The sequence below is a fragment of the Protomyctophum bolini genome, assembly GCF_963924005.1.
Source record: "Protomyctophum bolini genome assembly, chromosome: 2".
Taxonomy (NCBI): domain Eukaryota; kingdom Metazoa; phylum Chordata; class Actinopteri; order Myctophiformes; family Myctophidae; genus Protomyctophum; species Protomyctophum bolini.
In genome coordinates, this window is record NC_137863.1 from 20,389,616 (window position 1) to 20,413,233 (window position 23,618).

The following is a 23,618-nucleotide window of genomic DNA, read 5'->3' on the forward strand; positions in this document are numbered from 1 at the left end:
TCTTGAATTTCCACAATGCAAAAAAAAAAAGAAAAAGAGCAAGATGCACGGATCCTACCATAGGAGGAGCGTACATATATAGTTGACCTAGTTTAATCTTTTCTTTAATTATTATTTCAGGTGACCCCCCCCCCCCCCACCCCTCCCTTTGTGCCCCGCACTGCCATCCACAAGTTTTTTTTGTCGTTCTTATTGTTGTCGACGACTCCACTCTGCCGCCGCCCTGCTGGTGTAAAAAGCCTGGGGGTGCAGGAGGGCGGTGGCTACTGGATCTGACAGGCCGTGGACGGGGTGGCCTGGCAGCACATGCAGGTGGGGTTGACGGCCTTGGGCGGGATCAGGTCCAGGTCCTCGTCGTCGGGGATCTCGTCCAGTCGGTAGCCGTCCTTCAACAGCTGGATGTTCAGGTCCTGGTTGATCTGCTGCCGAACGGAAGGAAGGGGGAAACGACTAGACATCAGCGGAGGGAAAAGGTCATTATAGTTCACCTGTAGCAAAGCCCTGCCCTCGAGCACTTAAGACACCTTCCAGCCAGGCTCATTCATTCCAATGTAAATATCATGGATTTTACACATTAAACACTGGCTCATTGTTTTTAACTAGACCTTCAAAATCTCTTCCAAATCCGTCAACAAGTTCTGCCATATGCACTGGAATTTCTTTTTTAAAACAATGTTTTATCATATAGGAAAACTATTGGTGGAGAGGTTTGTCTAACCCATGTTATGCTTAGCTGTGATATAGGTCAATTACATTATTACTATGTGATATAGGTCAATTACATTATTACTATGTGATGTGTCAATTACATTATTACTATGTGATATGTCAATTACATTATTACTATGTGATATAGGTCAATTACATTTTAGTTAACTGAAATACAAAATGTGGAATAATGTTAAGCCGTTTTTTCTCGGATGATCCCCCCCCACAACAACAACCCCTGTGAGTCTTTCAACTATTTATATTTTGCGGTGTACAGTACATACAACATTATAAATATTTGAAGTTTTTCCACAAAGGTCAGGAATTAGAAAGCGTTTTCAGAATCGGCCTCAGTCCTAAATATGGGTTAACTAACTTCAGTCAATAAACAAAGATCATAGAGAAAAATAGTTTTAAGCTAATTTTTAACGAATTCTCTCCCCCCAAAAATTGTGAAAACAGCAGAATATTTGCCCCCAGAACAGGGTTAAACATTAACGTGACACAACAAGAGGAACACATGAACAGGAATCAATGAAGTCAATGTGAACTAGCGCAACAAGTAATGTAATGCACCATTACAAATGACAGCCCAAAACATGAATGCTATACTAACCTTTACAAATGACAGCCCAAAACATGAATGCTATACTAAAACACATTCATTTGAAGGAGCACTTAACTCATTTTAACATGATCTTTAATACCATTTCCTCACTAATGCTCATTATAAGATGGCACCATCAGTGGCGTGCACAGCCATTTAGAGGGGCAGGTGCTCAAGTGAAAAAAGGGCACCTTGTGCAGCATGTGGAACTGGCCGGTTGCTGTGTGAGATTTATAGATGTTGTACTGGGGTTTCAAAAGGGCACATTGCTGTCCAGAGGGCAATGGGCAGGTGCTCTAGTCTAGCACCACCTAGTGTCCATCTGTGCATGCCACTGGGAACCATTGCCGTCTACTCACTAGAACCCTGTCCCCTGGGTATACAATGATATTATTAATGGGGATTCCAAGCCAATAGAAACTATAGCCTCTTTCTTCCTGGAAAGCTAGCATACTGAAATGGAAGCCATCGTTCTTGTGTTAAAACCATTCAAACCGGGACAGTGTCATTTTAGATTTTAGCGTTGGCTATTCAAAAATGGCATATATACAAGCTCACAGCACGTCACTTCGTGCCGGGCTTGTACATCTGCCATTTTCAAACCTTTTTGAAAGTGTTTGAAAATATGTAAAATGTTTTGAATTACAAAATAGTTTGAGAACTACTGATGTAGAAGGCCATTTTAGAATTGGTCCCAGGTCTTAATGGGTTAATAAAGCATACAATAATAGGTTTAAATCTGGTTTTGAAATTACCAAACCATAGGCTTGTGAACTGTCCACAGCCCCCTCCTCCTCCTCTGAGACACAGACTGAATCCCCCATACCACCCATCCCTTTTCCCCCTCACTGTAGGCCTCTTTTCCCTTTGTACCTCCTTTATGATGATTTCCTGTTCTTTGGCTATATATAGAAGTGTATATTTGTACGTCTCTAAATGTTATGATGAATTGAAAAAGGTTTATTGGGTCGTCCACTCACTGTTAACAGTTTTTGTATTGAGTTGTGCTTGAAATTGTACAAACTGTTAATAAATAGACAGAAACCTTACAATGAGCATTAGCGAGGACCGATTATACGAAGATGGGTTGAAAATGCGTAAAGTGGACCTTAAAATAAAAAAATAAAAAAAGCATTGAAACCATTTCCCCCAATGGGCGCACAAATACCTGAGTGACGCATGACAGTGCTGTAGGTGACACAGTGGAGGGAGGTGGTGGTGTTGTGACGTTATGTAAGCTACAGTGTGTGTGTGATGTATAGATACCTGGTCCCTCAGACATCTCACCTCGGCTGAGGAGTATCCTGATGAGGAGTATCTGGACATGTCAAAGTCGTCGTCACTGCGAAACGGAAGAGGAAAGCAAAGAACGTCACAGGCCAACAACAACAACATCCCCCTCCCCGCGAAACACAATCATCCCATTTAGGCCCGACGTCAACATTTAAATAAAAGAAAAGTCTTCTAAATCCTAACAGTTTTCTGAAATACCTCATGTTTCTATATCAGTGGTGCTCAATATTTCATGTCAAGGACCCCCCGAAGCCAATATAGGAGTTAAAAACGTTCGCTCTGAAAAAAATATATATAAAGATTTGCGCCACATTTTCACGACCTTTCAAAAATAGCAGACCTACAAGCTCTGAGCTTGTAAATCTGCTATTTTTCAATAGCTAAATTATAACATAATGTTTAAAACACCAAGAGGAGTTCCCGTCCAAAATGGGTTAATACTGTATATCCCCCCGGCCCCAATGTCAACCCGCTCTTACGCCCTACCAACAGTCATTAAGGCATGCGACTCCCTTGACTCCTTCGAAACTGCTCTCAAGGGGCACCTTACAGACGGCTGCAATTCGAAACTGCCCCCCCCCCACCCCTTTTCCCCCTCACTGTATATGTCCCCCCCCCCCCCCCTTTTTACCTCCTCTATGATGATTTCCTGTTTTTGTCTATATTGAAGTGTATATTCGTATGTCTCTAAATGTTTTGATGAATTGAAAATGGTCTGGTGGGCCCTATTGTAAACAACTGTAATGCTTTATGGTGTCGTCCACTCACAGTTAACAGTTTTTGTATTGAGTTGTATTGAAATGTACTGTAATTCCACAAACTGTTAATAAATAAATCAATCAATCAATCAATCAATCAAACCCCAAGTTTGTTTCAGTCGTTTCCAGCACCCTCTCGTGGACACATTGTGAACAGAGTGACATACTACATGCAATACAAGCATTCATTTACAAAGACAGTGAGCCTCTTTCACAACAGTTCCGCACCCTTGCTTTGCACGACTCAACTAATGAATTGTTAAAAGAAAGCAATCCATGATTCATTGGACATATATATAAATTAAGAGTCCCATCTGCACACATCGGTGCAGGGGGTAATTAGGGAACGCAAGGAGTTTGACATTTCCAAGGGATTGATTTAGTGTAGCCAGCAGAGACAATCTGGAACCTCTCCTATTGATCGTTGGAGCAAAAAATACAGGGCCTAATTAATGAGGCCGCAGCGATCAGACGTGGCGCGCACAGTCGTGCACACACAGCCGTGATATGAGAAATGTCATGTCATTGTCGTCAGGAGGAAAACCTCACATGTTCCAAAGGGCGTTACTTTTCAGAAAACGGACAAAGGAACCTGTGTTCCATGAATGGATCCAATGTAGTTATTTAGTCACTAGCGCTTGTTAAAACCCATTCAGGCCTGACGTCGAAATTTAAAACAAATAGTTTTCTAAATCATGACAATTTTCGGAAAGATTTGAGGCACATTTTAACAATTTTTCATAAATAGCAGACCTACAAGTTCATAGCGTGCCACTCGCGCGCTATGAGCCTGTAGATCTGCTATTTTTCAATAGCTAAATTATAACATAATGTTTAAAACACCAAAAGGGGTTCCCACTTCCCGCCCAGAATGAGTTAATACTTTTCATTGGTTAAATATTTTTGTAAAATATTAGAGCAATATTTTTTTGGGAGAAGGAAAAATATGTCAAAAGTAACAAATATGGAGATAAGAGGTTTCTGTGCGACAGCATCGATTTAGCACCTTTCCGACAAACTTTAGATAAGTCTGACACATGTGAGTTGGGAGGGGGGGACATGCACTGCTTGCAAATGTCTCCGGGGTTCTTTCAAATTCTAGATGGGTCTGTATTTGTACAACCCAGAGTAAAATGATTGGTAGGGAAAGTGACTTTTATTTTTTAACACTCTGTATAATGATAGCAATCATTGGGTTTTCTTCAGCAATTCAGTAACTGTTATTTCTTGTTGACATACGAGATTTCCACTACAAGGTTTCCAAGCCAGTGACGACATTGCGGATAACAAACAAACAACTGTTGTGCCCTGGCTGGTGAGGACCCGGGTGTGCATGAGTCACCCGAGGACCCGGGTGTGCATGAGTCAGCCAGCCATGTCAGATTTGACAGAATACACGACGTCATCTTGGCCGGCAGCCAGAGAGGCTGAGCTCACATGTGAGATTCCCTTGTTGTGTGACAACAGGCGACGGTCTGGGAACATGGGGATATGGGGACATGGTATATGGGGACATGGGGATACGGGGATACGGGGACATGGGGATATGGGGATACGGGGACATGGCCTGGTATATGGGGACATGGGTATACAGGGATATGGGGACATGCGTATACAAGAACATGCATATACAGGGATATGGGGACATGGGTATACAGGGATATGGGGACATGGGTATACAGGGATATGGGGACATGGGTATACAGGGATATGGGGACATGGGTATACAGGGATATGGAGACATGGGTATACAGGGACATGCATATACAGGGATATGGGGACATGGGTATACAGGGATATGGGGACATGGGTATACAGGGATATGGGGACATGGGTATACAGGGATATGGGGACATGGGTATACAGGGACATGCATATACAGGGATATGGGGACATGGGTATACAGGGATATGGGGACATGGGTATACAGGGATATGGGGACATGGGTATACAGGGACATGCATATACAGGGATATGGGGACATGGGTATACAGGGATATGGGGACATGGGTATACAGGGATATGGGGACATGGGTATACAGGGATATGGGGACATGGGTATACAGGGATATGGGGACATGGGTATACAGGGATATGGGGACATGGGTATACAGGGATATGGGGACATGGGTATACAGGGATATGGGGACATGGGTATACAGGGATATGGGGACATGGGTATACAGGGATATGGGGACATGGGTATACAGGGATATGGGGACATGGGTATACAGGGATATGGGGACATGGGTATACAGGGATATGGGGACATGCGTATACAGGGATATGGGGACATGGGTATACAGGGATATGGGGACATGCGTATACAGGGATATGGGGACATGGGTATACAGGGATATGGGGACATGGGTAATGGGTATACAGGGATATGGGGACATGGGTATACAGGGATATGGGGACATGGGTATACAGGGATATGGGGACATGCATGCATTAACCCATTAAGACCTGAGATCTTCAAATGCCTTCTAAACCAGTATTTCTCAAACTTTTTCCATGTCAAAGACTGCCAAACTGCGATCTACACGATCATTTTCACTATTTTATTATATGGTCCAATGTTCAATGCCCAAAACATAATTCACAATTATTTGTATGGTAATTAATTACTTTGTCAGTTAAAATGTCATGAATATGAGCTTGTAGATCTGCTATTTTTCAATAGCTATATTATAACATAATGCTAACACCAAAAGGGGCTCCCGCCCAGAATGGGTTAAAACATAACGATGCATTGGCAGCTGTGAGTGTGCGGCTATACATTATTTTCACTCAGTATTAACTATCCCGTTGGCTGGCACCTCGCAAGGACTGGTGTGACCTCACAAGGACCGGTGTGACCTCACAAGGACCGGTGTGTGCTGTGCATCCTTTGGCTTATACTGTCTGCACTTTGCAACTGGACCTCAGACTGATTTCTGTATAATGTTACTCCTCCTAATATTGATGATTTCTTGTTTAGTATTGTCTGTCTTTATATATCTTGAATGAATTGAACACATGCATTATTGTTTGCAGCTGTGTACAATCAAATCAAGCGCTGTTGTGACAGCATTTCTCTTCTCTATCCAAGTCTTCTTTACTAAAGAAGACTTGGGTAGAGAAGAGAAATGCGATACACAAGCCGAAACATAGCATTAGAGCATAATGTGGGAACATGCAGAGTGGAAACATAGCATTAGAGCATAATGTGGGAACATGCAGAGTCGTGTTGAAGAAATGCCTTACCTGTCAGTGTCCAGGGCTACCAAAGGCTTCTCATCTGGGCTCTGGTCTAAAGAGGAGTAGCCTTTGTTTGGCACCACCAACCTAGAGCAGGATAAAGGACACGCACAAACACAAAAGAACGACCCATAAATGTCCAAATAAATAATCACAAAAGTGGCGTTTTACATGACGGGGTGTTTGTGTGTGTGTGTGTGTGTGTGTGTGCGTGCGTCCATGGAGATGGTGACTCAGAGTTGGACCGATCAGTGTCAAACTATGTTGAATTATATTATGTATTATAATGGACAATTTAGTGGGCATGACCTTTGGACAAGTAGAACATGACCTGTTCTTGCCCGCCGGGCAAGTGCCTCTAAGACCTTACTGTAGGGTCAACCCCATGTGAGCATCTTAACGAGGCTGACCTTTCGCATCAATCGGCAGATTGTGACATTTGTTTTGAAAATATATCCACTGTGTGCTCAAATACACCCACTTTAATCAAAAGGATCAGCCCTCTTCCTGGCATCATGGATTAATGTTGTACAACTTACAGTTAATACACTCACAATATATCCGAAAAGCAATAATATCTAATCTAATATTGAGCGCCTCAGTGCGTCAAATAGGAACTGTTCCAAAAATGAACAAATGTTGACGGCGTGTTTCACTCATATGGATATGAAGAAGTAACTGACTATGAGAAATCGAGAAATAATGTGACTGCCGCCGAATTAGTAACATTTTCACTAGAAACAGACTATCAAATATGACTGACTGACTGACTACAGAACTTCGCAGTCCCTCCCCATTTCATGAGACGCCAGGCCCAGGAAATAATTCCCCATGCATTTTTCCCATAGACATTTCAAAAAAGTATTTATTTAAAGATCTGTAAACCTTGACGAAAGCCAACTCGGATCGTGACAAATCATAACAACAAATTTTGGGCCGAACAAATAATTACAAAGAAGAAAATCAAAAAAGTGTTTTTTCCTTCATTCTAATTATTTGTTTGGCTTACCAATCATGATTTGTCACGATCTGAGTTGGCTTTGTTCGAGGCTTACAGATCTTCCCATAGAAATGTCTATGGGAAAAATGCATGGGGAATTATTTCCTGGGCCTGCTGTCATGAAAAGGGGACTGCGACGCTCTATGGTAAACGATACAGAGATAACTCCCCGACAATATCGCTGAGACAGTTTGTTTAATTTTGGACTGGCTTATACAGTATGAGGCGATTTTAAGAAACCCAATGTTATTCTCCGTAGAGAAGATACTTCCAGGAACATGGGGATGAGCGAGTCACATCAGGACTTCTGTGCTCTATGGCACCGGTACCAAACTGGTACCGAGAACCAGTATCCATCCGTACTTCCATCCAATCACTGGCCCCTCATTGGCTACCACCAGGTCCATTAAACTAAAAAGCAGCGTTGGGGATGCGGCAGTCTGTCCAAGCCTGCCACTGACAGACAGAGACACAGAGAAACTGCAGCTAATCCGTGGCCTTCGGACGGTAGCCATGATAATCTCCTGGCTTCTCAAGGGTCGTGGAGCAAGGCGGACCTGTCTCTGCAACAAGAAGCTGCTTCCTCCCACCACTAATCCACCCCAGAGAGATGGCGGGTGGGGGTGGGGCTTTGGGGTGTGTAGATGAATTTAGGGCCAATGCTTTACTCTTCTATCTTCATCATTCACACTCTCAGAACAGAGACCCCCCCCCCCCCCTCTCTCATTCTCTGAGAAGCCTCGTTTGTTGTTTTGTATTGCGGCCTCAACATTAGGAAGTCTGACGGCGTAACTGGAAGGTTTGGCACTAAAGTAAAGGCTTGGATGGGATGCGATGGGGCTGGGCATACTGCAGTCCCATGGTGGGTTTGTTTTGTCATCTCAGATTTGTTGCAGTGTTTCTTAATTATTCAACAACTTTAACCACTTCCAAAACCCAGTCTAGACCCAAGTAAACTGGACCCGAGTTTGTTTTTTTCCTCCGTCTTTACATCAGATCTCTTCGGCAAAAATAGCAGATCTACAAGCTCACAATGCATCTCATTGAGAGCTTGTAGATAGGCTACCCCCCTCCCGCCTCCCCAAGAATATAACAGACCCACCAATATGAAACATATCATCATAAACAATGTTGTTGAATGTGTGGTTGGCCTAATAACACATTAGGTTGAAGAATATGCATGATGCCATCATTAGGTTGAAGAATATGCATGATGCCATCATTAGGTTGAAGAATATGCATGATGCCATCATTACCTTGTCCTGGAGTTCTTCTTGGGCTGTTGGTTGACAGGACTCCCCACTGTGCCGTTCTTCACTGATCCCTTCCTGGCCAGATCCCTCTGTTTCTCTGACAACAACCACAGGATGTAGGGCCATGGGTTAGACTACAATAAAAAGGCTAATTCTTATTTTCAGTTGGAATTAAGTAATCCGAAATCACCACCAAGTAATACCGTTGTGACTTCAACCGCGTAGGCGAGACCCAACGGGCAGTAGGATAGTAATAATAGTAATTTGTCTCACATTAGGAGTTTTGTAATTTGTTCACATTAGGCTACAACATATGTAATATAACGTAACTTACAGTGCAGGCAACAATTGGACAATTTGTCTCAAATAGCCTTGAAACCAGAAGGGTTCCAGAGCCATGTGGCCCATATAGGCCAAGCCTATCTCCTGTTTCTGTAGCATGAGACGACTTGATATACAAGTACATCCCCCAGCCGTGATGCACAGTATACCTTGCTAAAGTGGTCAGGAGGTGCACATCCCAGGCTAATTCAACGGGTGCTCGAACAAAAAAAAGAATAAGTCTGCACACCGTTTAAAAGCTCCCCTTGGTAAATAATGTTTTTGGGGAGCTTTCAAAATGGTGTGCAGACTTTTTTTGCACAGTACACCTTGGACATGATGCTAGTAGTATGTCACAGGGACTTGCCCCAAATCCAACCCTTGATACTGCGTGCCAAGCAGGGAGACATTGAGGACCATTTCTAATAGTCTTTCGTATGACGTGGTTGGTCGGGGGAATCCCAAACCCCAACCTCCCAATCTCAGGGCGGACACTTTAACCACAAGGCCACTGAACTGTAAATACTACTGTTGTGTCACAGAATGTAGTTAGTTTTTCATCTTTATGCGAGAATTTAGTCTCTGAAAATACGTTTTCGGGAGATGAGAAACACGCAGATGGTTAGAGCAGAAAGGGTGACCTCAAGACAAGTACAAATTTGACTGAAACTAGAAAGATGCCTTCTCTGGTCTCATGAACTTGACAAGTGTGTTCTTCCCAAGGATATAAGTTATTATTTGGTATTGAGGAACAAACCCAAGACTTCAGCATGTGTATTTCAATTTTGTATGCTTGTAACTGTACCGTTTATAATGCTCAACTACGTGCTGACTAATCAAGCTGCCAAGCTACTGTGGTGAGTGTGAGGGGATTTGAAGGCTGATTGCTATGTGTGCAATAGGGTTTTTATTGTCAAGAGTCTGTAATAATAACACTGGCATACAGGCATACACATTAATCCACCCTCTCTCAGACATCACTGCATCACCCCATCAAGACCACAGCAGACTGTGGGAAGCAGGAAGCTAAATGGAAGACTAATCAATCGTGGATTCCCTTCAAATGGTTTGAGGACACAAAGACTAAAAGGGCTTTACATACACCAGGGGTTCTCAACCCGTGGAGTTTTTTTGCAACTAAAATGGCTGGAAAATATAAATTAAGTGTTTACATAGTACATGGTGCATGCATAAAGCATAAACGTAATGATTATATCTGGTTTCAGTATATATATTTTTTTTTTTTCTCTATTATTAAGGTTATTTTTGCAGTCAGTTTGTATTGGTGGTGAGGAGGGGGCGGGGCGGGTTCGCAAGACATGGCCAAAGCATTTCCGGGGCCCGGGGTCGCCACTCCCCAGCCAAAAAGGTTGAGAACCTCTGACATACACCACTGATTCCCAAACAGAACCCAAACAGAACCCCTGACATACACCACTGATTCCCAAACAGAACCCCCGACATACACCACTGAATCCCAAACAGAACCCAAACAGAACCCCTGACATACACCACTGAATCGCAAACAGAACCCAAACAGAACCTCTGACATACACCACTGATTCCCAAACAGAACCCAAACAGAACCCCTGACATACACCACTGATTCCCAAACAGAACCCCCGACATACACCACTGAATCCCAAACTGAACCCAAACAGAACCCCTGACATACACCACTGAATCCCAAACAGAACCCCCGACATACACCACTGATTCCCAAACAGAACCCCTGACATACACCTCTGATTCCCAAACAGAACCCCTGACATACACCACTGATTCCCAAACAGAACCCAAACAGAACCCCTGACATACACCACTGATTCCCAAACAGAACCCCTGACATACACTACTGATTCCCAAACAGAACACAAACAGAACCGCTGACATACACCACTGATTCCCAAACAGAACCCCTGACATACACCACTGATTCCCAAACAGAACCCCCGACATACACCACTGAATCCCAAACAGAACCCAAACAGAACCGCTGACATACACCACTGATTCCCAAACAGAACCCAAACAGAACCGCTGACATACACCACTGATTCCCAAACAGTGGCTCGAGTCGGGACCCATTTGTGGGTCATGGAGATATTTTTATGGGTCCCTTTATTTTTTGTTTCCCATATTTTGTTCCGAATTATTATTATTATTTCAACAAAAAAAAATTCTCTTAAAGTACAAACTAAGAGCAACACAGCGCCTGCATTCTCTTTACAGTACAAACTAAGAGCAACACAGCGCCTGCATTCTCTTTACAGTACAAACTAAGAGCAACACAGCGCCTGCATTCTCTTTACAGTACAAACTGAGAGCAACACAGCGCCTGCATTCTCTTTACAGTACAAACTAAGAGCAACACAGCGCCTGCATTCTCTTTACAGTACAAACTAAGAGCAACACAGCGCCTGCATTCTCTTTACAGTACAAACTGAGAGCAACACAGCGCCTGCATTCTCTTTACAGTACAAACTGAGAGCAACACAGCGCCTGCATTCTCTTTACAGTACAAACTAAGAGCAACACAGCGCCTGCAAATACACCGTCTTGGAACTTCCGCTCCCGAAAAAGCATTGTCAACTGTTGGCAGCGAGGGTGGGTCTTCCCTCTGTAGAACCAGTAGAAGCCGATGCCCTACGCTACGGGACTCCCTTATTTGCGGAGCCTGGGAGTCGATTGGGCGCTGATGGGACGCTTATTTTACAGCGCCGGCTACTACTAGCAGGGTATATGGAAAACGCTCGCGCCAGAACATTATTCACTATTCTCTGCCTATCGGGTCACAACTCGAACGACCCTGAGTCGGCTAAGCGAACTTCGTAATGTTCGACACAGCAACTCTGTGGTGTCTCACGTGGCTCAAATTCCCTTGAGACGGCGGTCTAGTCCATAGAGTTATATATGAGCAAGCGCCCCATCAGCGCACATGGACTCCCAGGCTCAGCAAAAAAGGGTGTCCCGATGCCCTACCTTGTTTATCATAACGTTTTACCATACTTCATACATTAACCATACATTAATTCAATAACGGTTTGGCACCGTTATTGAATTACGGTAAACCCAATCAATAGTTCACAACTTGCTATATTTGCAGAACTGCTCCAGTATGGGTGTATGCGCTGCAGCCTACAGTGTAGTAGTCAGGAAATTTCATTTGAAAATATGAGATATGCATCATTTGAAAATAATAACGCAGATCAAAAATATACAGCTCACAAGCTGGCATTAAAGCATGAAATAAAAAAGAACAAGTCCTTCAGTAACATCTGCGTCAGTACTTTATACTACTGTAGTGCGTCGAAGTGCGATAAGATAGCATCAGCTCAGAAGTCTTACAGGAGTTTGTAGACAAGTTGCAAAATGCAAATGACAAAATTCCACTCTTCCAGTCACTGACCGAGTTCTGCTCTAAAAGAAGGTCAAGCCACTGCTTCAGGGCTCCACAATGTGGTGTCGGGCACCAAAAATAGCCGATCTACAAGTTCACAACGCGTCACAGTGCTCATAATCATCAGCACACACCTACCCCTAGTGACCCCTAGTCACCCGTCTGCAATTTACAACACAACCTAGATAATGTCTTCTAGCTTGCCAACAGAGTACCCCATGTGAACGGGCCCGTTATTGATCTGTGAGTTGAAGGTTGTTATCGTCTCTGTCGGGCGGAAACCTCATGTCAGTCCAAAACTTTTACTTTTCAGGATTTTCAGACTCACAAATAGCAAAGAGTAGCAGATCTACAAGCTCAAAACGTGTCGTGTGCATAATATCTGCTACCAGTGTGATCAAGTCTGGCGTTATAAAACCTTATATTACCTATTTGGACCTGCAGTGGTGACGGCTTGTAGTTCATGGCCACAGTCTCTCCTTCCCTGGTGTCGGAGTCGCCCTCCGAGGTGGAGGAGGCTGCTGGGTCCTACGGGGACAGAAGAGGAGGATGTTAGCCTGCTGTGATTCAATTAAAACCCATTTAGGCCCGACGTCAAAATTCTAAAGCATAACATAATGCTAACACCAAAAGGGGTTCCCGCCCAGAATGGGTTAAGCAATATTCGATGCAAAATAAAATCTCACAACTGAAAATATTTGTATGACCAAGTCCTTTAATGTGTGATTTGTGAAACACTGTGAAAGGACCCCCCCCCACACACACACACACACACACACGTGCCGTTTCCTAAAGAATTAACACAAGATGTAAAATTATAATGTTTTAGTAATATTGTTCCTTCCGTTCTACATGCTGCCAACAAAAGGTGAAGAAATCACAGATTGCTTTTATTTTAAATATAGATTATATATATATATATATATATATATATATATATATTCCAGACTATTACGAATTTATGGAAGATGCTTCTGAACATAGTGCTAGTTTGACCACTTCAAATACTCCAATCTTATAATAATAACCGAAAGTATGAGCTCTCAAGGCTTGTACTGTAGATACTAGGCTATTTTCTGTGCGCAACATGCTTACATAGAAGACATGCTGCTGACGTCTATGGAATCCAAATGACTGAATTCAGTCGTGACGACTGAGACCTTTAATATCCATGATATTACACGGAGGGTGAGCGCTACTGTGGTTTCTGGCATGACAGTGATGTAGTCAGGACTCTCCAACGAGGTGGAGACTAATTCCACAAGCATCACGATGAAGCCACCCTTGCCATTATACAACAGTTACCATCTAAATTAAACATAAAAATGTATTGTGGGGAATTTGACAACCTTTCTGCGAGTGTTATCTCTGGAACTTATATCTCTGGAAATACCTGAGGTCTGAGTCCATGTTTACCCATCATTGAAATAGCTTTGGGCTAGGCAATTACTTTCCCCAAACTGAACACACAGAGAAACACAACTTAACCATTAGCTCAATCCCACTGTAATGAAGATATTTGATATCCGTTGATCTGATTTTGAACACAGGTAGAGAGCCTGTGATTATACAACAGGAACTACCTGTTATATAATCAAGTCATATATGACCGCAAATTAATATTGTATTCAACGGGAAAAATGTGATCCGTCCGTCCAATACTAAGATAGTAACTCAAAATCACACCCCTGTGAACTGAGCAGTGCAGCCTGCTCAACACTACCACTGGCTGGCTGCAGTTATAGTTATAGTGGTCTGTGTAAATGGCCCTTTAGGCTTCTCAACAGTGCCACTTTAGGTCACCCAGCAGTATTGCAGCTGTTCGTACTTTAAACAGACAGGCAGACATACACACACGGCCAGTCATTGGAGTGGTTAGGCACCACTCAAAAAATTTACACAATACACCCCCAACAGACACGTAATCGCCTGAAGCCAGTGAAGCCACGTGGGTCACACCACGGACCAAGTCTTATACGTTCCCTCTTGCTCTGAAATCCACTAACAGTAACAGGATTCATTAACCTGTGTGATACTGCCTGACAGCCTCTGTGTGCTCAATAGGCCTGAGTGTTCCTCCATATCACTGGCTCTGTTTGACTAGTAGTAACGTATGTGTGCTTGCTTGCGTGTGTGCGTGCGTGCGTGCGTGCGTGCGTGCGTGCGTGTGTGTGTGCAGTGACACTATGGGGAGGAGGCCCAGGCAGAACAGAAGGGGTTGCTGTTAGAGTAGACTACTTCCCAAAGAGAGAGGGGGTGTGGGGGGGGGGGGTTTGATGGAGGGAGGGAGTGTGATGGCCTTAATGTAGAACAAGAGTTTAAACTTTTGACCTGTGTGTGGACTCCCTTATTTTGCCATATGGAATGGATTCCCTGGTGCATGACAGGAGGGAGGATGGGAGAGAGAAAGAGAGAGGCAGGGCAAGATTATACATAAAGTTCCAACGGTAAAAGACAAGTACTCATTAATGCAGAATGCCCCACTCCACAAGTTTTCAGAATGTATAAAAGTTCATCACAAATAATAATAATAATAATAAAATTGAAAACATTCAAGTAAAAAAAGAAAATCTGAATTGTACTTAACCCATTTCGACCGAGACCAGATTCTACAAAATGTCTTCTAAATCATGACGGTTTTCTGAAAAACCCTGTTTCTATATCAGTAGTTCAGTACAAGCACAGTACACAGCACATGACATGATGTACTTGGTTACTTTCCGTCACTGGAGAGGAGAGGGTTGAAACAGAGAGAAGCTGGCCTGTCTGCTGCAGCCAGCCCAGGGCTGAGCCTCTGCCAGCATGACAGAGGCCTGCATTATGTTCAGTGTACAGGCCTGACGTTGTGTGTGTGTGTGTGTGTGTGTGTGTGTGTGTGTGTGTGTGTGTGTGTGTGTGTGTGTGTGTTCATGCGCTGCATAGGGGAAGGCTGCCAGGCAGTGCCTCACCGTAACCTGCTGTATTCCTCATGGAACCACCTTATAGCACTTACAAAAAACAACAATGCATCCATGATGCCACTAAGCCACTGTTGTGTTAACTGTTCCAGTGGAATCTACACATCTTCTTTCTAACTAATATATGCACTGCTATGACGAACTAGCCTCATATCACACAGCCAGTTGAATCTGCCATTGGAACAAAAAACAAAGCCCCAGTGACTGATAATGTCTGGCAATGACGAACACCCTTTTGTATGATAAAGAATATATAGATATCTGGCCCCAACTTATTCCGTACTTACAGAGATTAAAATAGGGTGCATTTTGCATCCCTAAATGCACTTTATAGTTAAGGGACGCAATAAAAAACGACCTCTGCATCCACGGGATGCACTACTGTACTACTGTACTGTTTTTTATTCTAGTTTGTTTTGCTAGCCTTAGTTATAATAATCATTTATTCTGTTTTCTACATGAATATAACCAAAATGGCAAAATATGTGGGACTCATCAAATGTCCCTGGGACTCACATAAAAGACCATCCCTGCATCCCGGGACTCATTACATTGAAAACCTGTTTACATCACTGCCTTACGGTATCTTGTGGACACACAAACCACTATTGTCGCGGAGTGGATGATAGATAGAGGAGCTACTGGGCACACAAAACAACCCTCTGTATCAAATATACATGTATTCCAAGGCCTTGGAAATGGATAATAATGATTGCGCAGTCTTTTCTTAACCCATTTTGGGCGGGATCCCCTTTTGGTGTTAGCATTATATTATGCTTTAGCCATTGAAAAATAGCAGATCTACAAGCTCATAGCACGCCACTGAGTGTCGCGCTACGAGCTTGTAGGTCTGCTAATTCATTTTAATTGAAGAACATAGCTTTTTCAAAAAACTGTCAGGATGTAGAAGACATTTTTAGACTCTTATCTCAGGTCAAAATGGGTTAAGGGCAATGGCATGTGGCACGATGATTGGTTTCATTATTGTAACACCCAAACCACACCAATGCATAATGTAGCTGTAGCGGAGGCGTTTTAGGGATTTAGGCTGGTTTCTCAGTTGGCTGAAAAACTCATGTCCAAAATTGTTACTTTTCAGGATTTAAATGTAAAAGTAGCAAACATAGCAGATCTGAAAGCTCGAACGGATCTGCTACTTTTTATGCTTTTGTGTGACGCTGTAGTATGATAATTAACACTAATAGAGCATTAATTTTGGGAAAAACACTATGATATGCACTGCTATGACTAACACCAAACTGGTATGATAAAATATAAATATACAATATGGTGTTACTGCCTCATTTCAGAAGTACTGTAGCTCTATTAATCAGTACAAGTACTGTACTAGCAGGCTCCACGAAAGGAGCCCCCCACACAATTTTAGGTAGATAGGCACTGGCCTATTTAAATATTCATGAATAAAAAGCTATGAAGATACTAAACAACAACATTTCTGAAGATTATTCAGACATTATTCAAGCATCTCTACTAGGACTATTTCTAATACGGTACAGTCTCATACTGTGGTCTAGTCTCACAATGGAACACTAAAGGATTTTAGGCAAATTCCAGTCTAATGAAAGATTCATGAGTGTCTAGGAGGAGGAGGCGAAATATGGAGCTTATTTTGCACATCCATTTGCATGCTTAGTGTATAGATATATTGCACATGGACGACGGCAATTTAAAAAGGTCAGAGCCACAGCATACTACTGCAAAACAGTGTGCCAGAGCCATAAGCGTTTATAATCTAGCAAAAAACATAGGGCTAAATTAAAATTAGAAACTCCCGTTCAGTTTGAGATATTGTCATGCCGAGCCAGGGCTCATATCTCTTAATGACATTCTCAGCACACTGACGCTACCATAACAATCAATCACTTAGATTAAGAGAAAAATCTTTTCCCTTCTCTAAGAACTAGTGATAACTGATAAACAAACAACTGCAACTGGCACAGGCCTTTTCTTTGCCAGATATGAGCCCTACACCGGATGAAATAAGGTTTATGTGGTGAGGACACATTATTCATTAGCCATTGATGACTTCTGCTAACAACACATACTAGCAGGTGCTGGGATTGGAAGTTGAACCAATGAGGTGACACTCTAAACTGTACATTGAAACTATAAACACTATAGGATGCCAGATCAATAATGACCTGGCAGCCATCTTCTGTCTACTTACTACATAACATGCTATCGAAATTACATGTTTAGTGTTTACATAAGCCTGCAACGTCGTCGAGGCTAGGGAAAGTGCTACGGCAAGTGGTACGGCCTAAGGTGAAGTCTGAAGAGGTAACTATTGTATAGCCTTCCTTTACGGTGCCACCTCCAAAGTTCTCAAGAAACTTCGGTAAGTGCAAACCTCTGCTATACAAACCTCTTTACCAGAACCTGATCCAGAGACCACATCACACCAGTCCTCCATGACCTTCACTGGCTGACTCCCAGTCGAACACAAAATAGATAAAAATACTGATCACCATCTACTACAGCTAAGGCCCTCTCTGACCTCCTCCAATGCCACGCCCGGGACGCCCCCTCCCTCATGTCTCTCCCCTGTCAGCTGGGGTGACAGGGATTTCTCAGTTGCCGCCCCCCTCCCTTTGGAAGTCGCTCCCACCTAGCATCAAAGCCACCCAAGCCTTGCCGTGTTCAAAGACTCCCATAAAAACCCACCTTTTCAGAGTTGCTGTCCCCTGCCTAACTCAATTCAAATCTCCCTTCATGCCTAAAGAGACTTTGGGTACTAAGAAAAGCGCTACATACATACATTAATATGCTCTACAAATGGGATCACGGTCATCCCTTCAAACATAAGGCATATTCCAAAGCAAAAGCAAGCTTTGTGATTTCTCACACTCACATCCATTGTCCATTCCACATAGAACAGACTCAACAGAGGAATGAAAAGCCAGACTTAAATCTGAGGAATATTCAGGATAATGCCATCAAATTACCTGCCAATTAATAACACAAAGAAAATAAATAAAATAAAAGGTGGCCAACAGTGGCCCAAAAAGAAATCAGGTGACAGATGACTTTGTGCTTGAAATAGACCAGGCTGTGTCAGTCTAAAACTAAAATGTTGTTTTTAGTAGCTTTGCTTTGCGCCATAGCATTATGTAGTTTCTTCTACATGGATTGGTGCAAACTGCAAAGCTATTTGACTTCTCTGTAAACAGAAACGAAACAAAGAAGTTAAGAACTAGGTCCCATATTGACATAAAGTAACTGATTCACATTTGACAGACAGACAGACAGACAGACAGACAGACGAGAGTTGCATGGATTGTACGACCTACAGTTAAAGTTATAGGCTAAAGTCGCCTGCTATAGCACCACCATGAGGCTGATTTGATTTATTAGTTTCTTATTGGCCTACTGAGCGTGTGCATTCAATGTTTCACACCGATAGGTCCAGGGTGTTCGAGATTAGCTGTCCACAGAGTCAGACATACGCGTATTATGCATAAATGCAAACACAAACGGACACTCGGACAGCCTGTTCAGAACAGGAGACACATTGTTAAGAGTCTGGATCACACTGAAGCACAGAAACAACTAACAAGTGCAAGTACTTTCACTTTGACGTCTACAGTGAGTCAAAGTCGTACGATTTGTCACACACGTTACCGCAGTGAAATTTGTTCTCTGCATTTTACCAATCTCTTGGAGTAGTGAGCCGCAGCCAAGGAGCAGTGAGCTGCAGCCGTGCCCTGCTCGGGAATCATTTGATTAGTAGATTTGACCCCCCAATCGAACCCTTTGATGCCGAGTGTCAAGCAGGGAGGCATTGGGTCCCATTTTTACAGTCTTTGGTATGACCCGGCCCGGGGATCGAACCCTGACCTCCCAGTTTTAGGGCAGACACTCTAACCACAAGGACACTGAGCTGGTGAGTGACATGCTGGTGCTTTGAAAGGTCGCTAAATGACTGATATGGCCTCTAGAAAATCAGCCCAAGGACACACACACACACGCACGTTCATATTACTATACTGTAGTTGTGAGGACATTTTTGCTATTACAAACCCTAACCATAAAGCCTAAGTAGATACATGTGGGGATGTTTGGCCATCACAAGTATAGTAATACAGTACACACACACACACGATTATATGAGGTGACCCCTTGCATCGGTTTCATCAACCTGTTCTCCGGTTGGGGTGTGTGTGTGTGTGTGTGTGTGTGTGTGTGTGTGTGTGTGTGTGTGTGTGTGTGTTTCACAGTGCCTGGGATGATGAGGAGCTGCAAAGCTGCTGACACAGCACAGATGCCAGGGGATTGGTGGGATTATCTAACGCGACATCCTCCTGACCAATAGCGGCGCAGGCCGATGGATCAGGTGACCGCATCAGAGAAGCCGTGCGCCATCCTTAAGATGACCAGCAGTAAAGCTAAATTATTATAGTCTCTCGGGTGTCGGCAGATCTCAGATATTTCATAGCGACACCTTGAGGTCAATCGGTCAGCAAAGGCAAAATGATGAAAGGCCTTTTTCAAGGATATTACTTTTGCCATTATAAGTCATTGCGGCTCAATTGCAGTTAGAAAAAAAGAATGCAGTGAACAAGCTGTTAAGTATAATAGGTTATTAGGTTCCAGTCACTAGTATACAATGTTGAACATCTTGAACAACTTAAAGCCTGAAAACTGGCGGTTAGTCATTTGGGTAGGCACTAGGCATCTACATTACAAAGTTATTTCATCATACTTTCATTTTGTTTGCCTACAGTACATCTCAAGGGTCCTTTTGCTTTCATATTAGACGCGGCGAGTCAAAATATCCCACACAAAGCCCCTTCATCCCTGTGAAATTGATTTCGGAATTTGAGGCAGGTGCCAAGTTGATTCACGAGCTTCACGAATCACAATGAAGTTATTAGCATCAAAATACACAGCCATGCATCTCAGACCAGCTGTCAGTTTAACCAGCGTTCGCTTGTGGCATAAAAGAGAAGGCAAAATGAGAGAGGCGCACGTTGTTATTTTCGTCTCAGGGGAAGCTAATCGCATACAGTATACCCCAAACAGGAGAAGGCCCAATCTGCTTCAAGGGAGCTTCACGGTTAGCGCTGAATGATCATTCACATTAGTTCCGAGTCTGAGAGTGGACTCTCGGCTGTAATGCAAAACGCCTTTACAGAACGCAGACTGATGAAACCTTTAAGGACCACTTCACCACTTTTCAATGTATCTTCATAGGTCCTCACTAATAAATAATAATCATGATAAAATGGCACGATTTTTTTCTCCTCAGTCTGTCTCATAGGCAGTTTAGAAACCATCTTCCAGTGACACCATCATTATGCAGATTATTTTTTTAAACAAGATTTCTTTACAAAAATGTTTAGATTTTCATTATCGTGAGAACGATGGCTTCCATTTTCGCATTGCAACTTTTTTCAGGACTAGAAAGCCTGCAGTTTTTATTAGCTTGTATTCCCCATCGATGATGTCACTGGAAGACGGTTTCTGAACTGCCCACAGCCCTCATATGAGACACAGACAGAGTAGAAAGAAATTGCGCCATTTTTTCATGATTATTAGTGAGGGCCTATTATATGAAGATAGGTTGAAAAGTGGTGAAGTGGTCCTTTAATGGGAATATTTTATTGTTGTTGCATAATGCGTCGGGCTTCCACTGCCGGTGGAAAGGGTTCTCGTCTGTGATCTCCACTCCAACCGGCCTGAAGGGCTGCTGGACTGTTATGGGCTACCATGGATGGACGAGGGTGGCGGTGAATGATGGCAGAGTTCCGCTTTAGCCTGCCCATATACCGCTGACAGCCAACACTCTGAAAGGCACAGCTGTTTGAGGGCGCTTGGTTTTGAAGTGAGGAGAATCCGGCCTGCATGTCCAAATTAGTGTGACTGACCGTGACGGGAAATTTTGAGTGAGAAAGAAGCATTGATTATTTACGTCAATGTTTAGAGATAAAGGGCAATGAAGGCATGCATGCTCGGTGTTGCTCGCACTGGGTGGGTCACTTCGTTATGGGAAGCTGTGGGATTATGGATGGGCCGATAATTGTCGTTTATCGCAATTAAAATAATAATCGCAACGCAGAGATTTAAAGTTATTGTGAAATTCAGTTGGCGGACTGCATATCAGGTTTACTTTGGACCCGAGTTGGCACTGTACTTTTTTAGCTTTTTGTCTCTCTAGCCTACACAAAGATCGGTAAATCCAAAAATAACCAATCTACAAGCTCACAAGGCCTGTCACAAGTATTACATAATACTATCTAATACATGGTCTAATCGCAAATATTTGAGATAATCGCAAAACATGTTTTGCACAACAGTCATAGTCGTCATAATCATTTCCATGTTGAAAAACATTCATTATATTTTCAAGTAGTGGAAATATCCGGTCTCTGATCGGCTATTTCCACTACTCATGTTTTTATGAAGTCATTTGTCATATCTGCCCTTTGTTTATCTGCCTTTTGTTTACGAAGCCTTAAATAAACATGTATTCGACAGAAACCCAATTAATCGCAATCATTTCAATGGCAATAATGAATCATCCAGTGAAATGTCATAATGGTGACAGCAGCCCTAAAGCTCACAGGGAGCATTCTCCAGGACTCAGGAAGTAGCGAGGATGATAACACCATCACAGCAGCGCTTCTCAAAGTTGGGGGTCCTTGAAGGGGTCCAAGGGGGTCCCCTAGTCTAGCTAAATTAATTAATAGCGCCACAATCAGTTTATCCCTACATACAGTACATCAGCAATGCGAAAACATCAGATCTACAAAAGCTCACGACGCGTTGTGAACTTGTGATCTTGTTGTAGATGTGCTATTGATTGTCAACCAAAATCTTGTGGAAAATGTGGTATATAGAGCGATTTAAGCTACAAATGCATCCTACTAGAAATAGTAATCTAGGATCAAACCAAGAACCATCAGTCTGACCTACAATAGTGCAGGAAATCCTGATCTCTCTGGTAGGATTATAGATGTCAAAACAGGTGATCTGAGCTGTCAGACACTCAGACTGTAGTCTCTGACTCTCTGCAGTATAGGATGGGAGGACAGACAGCATCCTATTGCTATAACTGGTGGCTAGTACAGAAGACCCCAGTCCCAGGTTTACACGTCATGCATGCAAAGGAACCACGTCATTATTGGTTTTAAAAAAAACACAAAGCACTAGTCTACTCTGTCTGTGACGTGGAATAGAAATGTCAGCAGCAGCAGTAGTAGAGGGCCGGCCCGTGTCGTACTTTACAACGGGATGATCCCGTAGTGTGTGTGTGTGTGTGTGTGTGTGTGTGTGTGTGTGTGTGTGTGTGCGCAATGCATGCAGGCCTGAATCGTGATGTTATTTCCCTGCTGCTATAATCTAGGGGATGAAAGTGAAAGCTTAGGCAGCTGTCAACCCATCCATGCACATTTATGTATCCGAGTCATCCATGCACATTAGGCTCAAATGTACATGGACCTTTTGGTTGTGAATGGATGATATGGATTCACAACACCACATTTGAGGGTTGAGGCACTAGTAAACATAATTGGATTTAGTTGTGGAATCAGTATACTGCTCTTTGCCTCTTACAACCATGTTGCTGATTTTTTGATATCACCGTTTTCATAAAAAAAAACAAGCCATTTTCACACACAAGTCATGAATATGTTAGAGTGAGAGACAGAGTGTGTGAGAGAGAGAGAGAGAGACAGCGAGAGAGAGAGAGAGAGAGAGAGAGAGAGATTGATGAGTCGCATCACACAATAAATGTGTTTATTTTAGTCTTCTGTTTCTTACCAGAGGCTGTGTCTCTCCCTCTCCGTTGACTGGAGGTACTTGGAACCTGTCGATTTCTTCCATCATGTTTGTGATTCAATGATGAACGAAGCGCCGCGGCTCTTATCGATGCGATGATGGCTGAGCTGCTGTAGTAGTGTCGACAACAACAACACAACCGAGACTTCACTCTTTAATTATTGTCCCCGTTTGTATTTTGTCTTGGTCGTCGTCGGCTACTGGATCCTCCGTTATTTAGCATTATTATAAAGCCATGGTTTGTTTTCCTCCAGTCTACCATACAGCCTGTCAGAGGT

General features: G+C 43.0%; 1 protein-coding gene across 3 annotated transcripts; it reads right to left on the bottom strand.

The window, feature by feature from the left end:
* Positions 1 to 158: 158 nt before the first annotated feature.
* On the bottom strand, positions 159 to 23,618 carry fam219aa (family with sequence similarity 219 member Aa). Of its 3 annotated transcripts, none has more exons than XM_080788166.1 (6): positions 23,323 to 23,618; positions 13,012 to 13,111; positions 8,866 to 8,959; positions 6,616 to 6,696; positions 2,603 to 2,657; positions 159 to 419 (listed from the first exon to the last, which is right to left on the bottom strand). In XM_080788166.1, the coding sequence occupies exons 1-6, from the start codon at positions 23,386 to 23,388 to the stop codon at positions 264 to 266; spliced, it is 552 nt and encodes a 183-aa protein (XP_080644292.1). In that variant the 5' UTR covers positions 23,389 to 23,618; the 3' UTR covers positions 159 to 263. The 3 variants fall into 3 exon arrangements, with proteins under 3 accessions (XP_080644292.1, XP_080644291.1, XP_080644290.1); XM_080788165.1 differs by having other exon boundaries at positions 159 to 422; XM_080788164.1 differs by having other exon boundaries at positions 159 to 422; positions 2,582 to 2,657.

What these genes read in the sequence shown, in the direction of transcription:
- fam219aa (XM_080788164.1), bottom strand. Translation starts at nt 23,388, where the DNA reads ATGATGGAAGAAATCGACAGGTTCCAAGTACCTCCAGTCAACGGAGAG. An exon ending in AGGGAGAGACACAGCCTCTG is followed by an intron (nt 13,112 to 23,322) that starts GTAAGAAACAGA and finishes CTGTCCCCGTAG; the next exon opens with GACCCAGCAGCCTCCTCCAC. An exon ending in ACCACTGCAGGTCCAAATAG is followed by an intron (nt 8,960 to 13,011) that starts GTAATATAAGGT and finishes GGTTGTTGTCAG; the next exon opens with AGAAACAGAGGGATCTGGCC.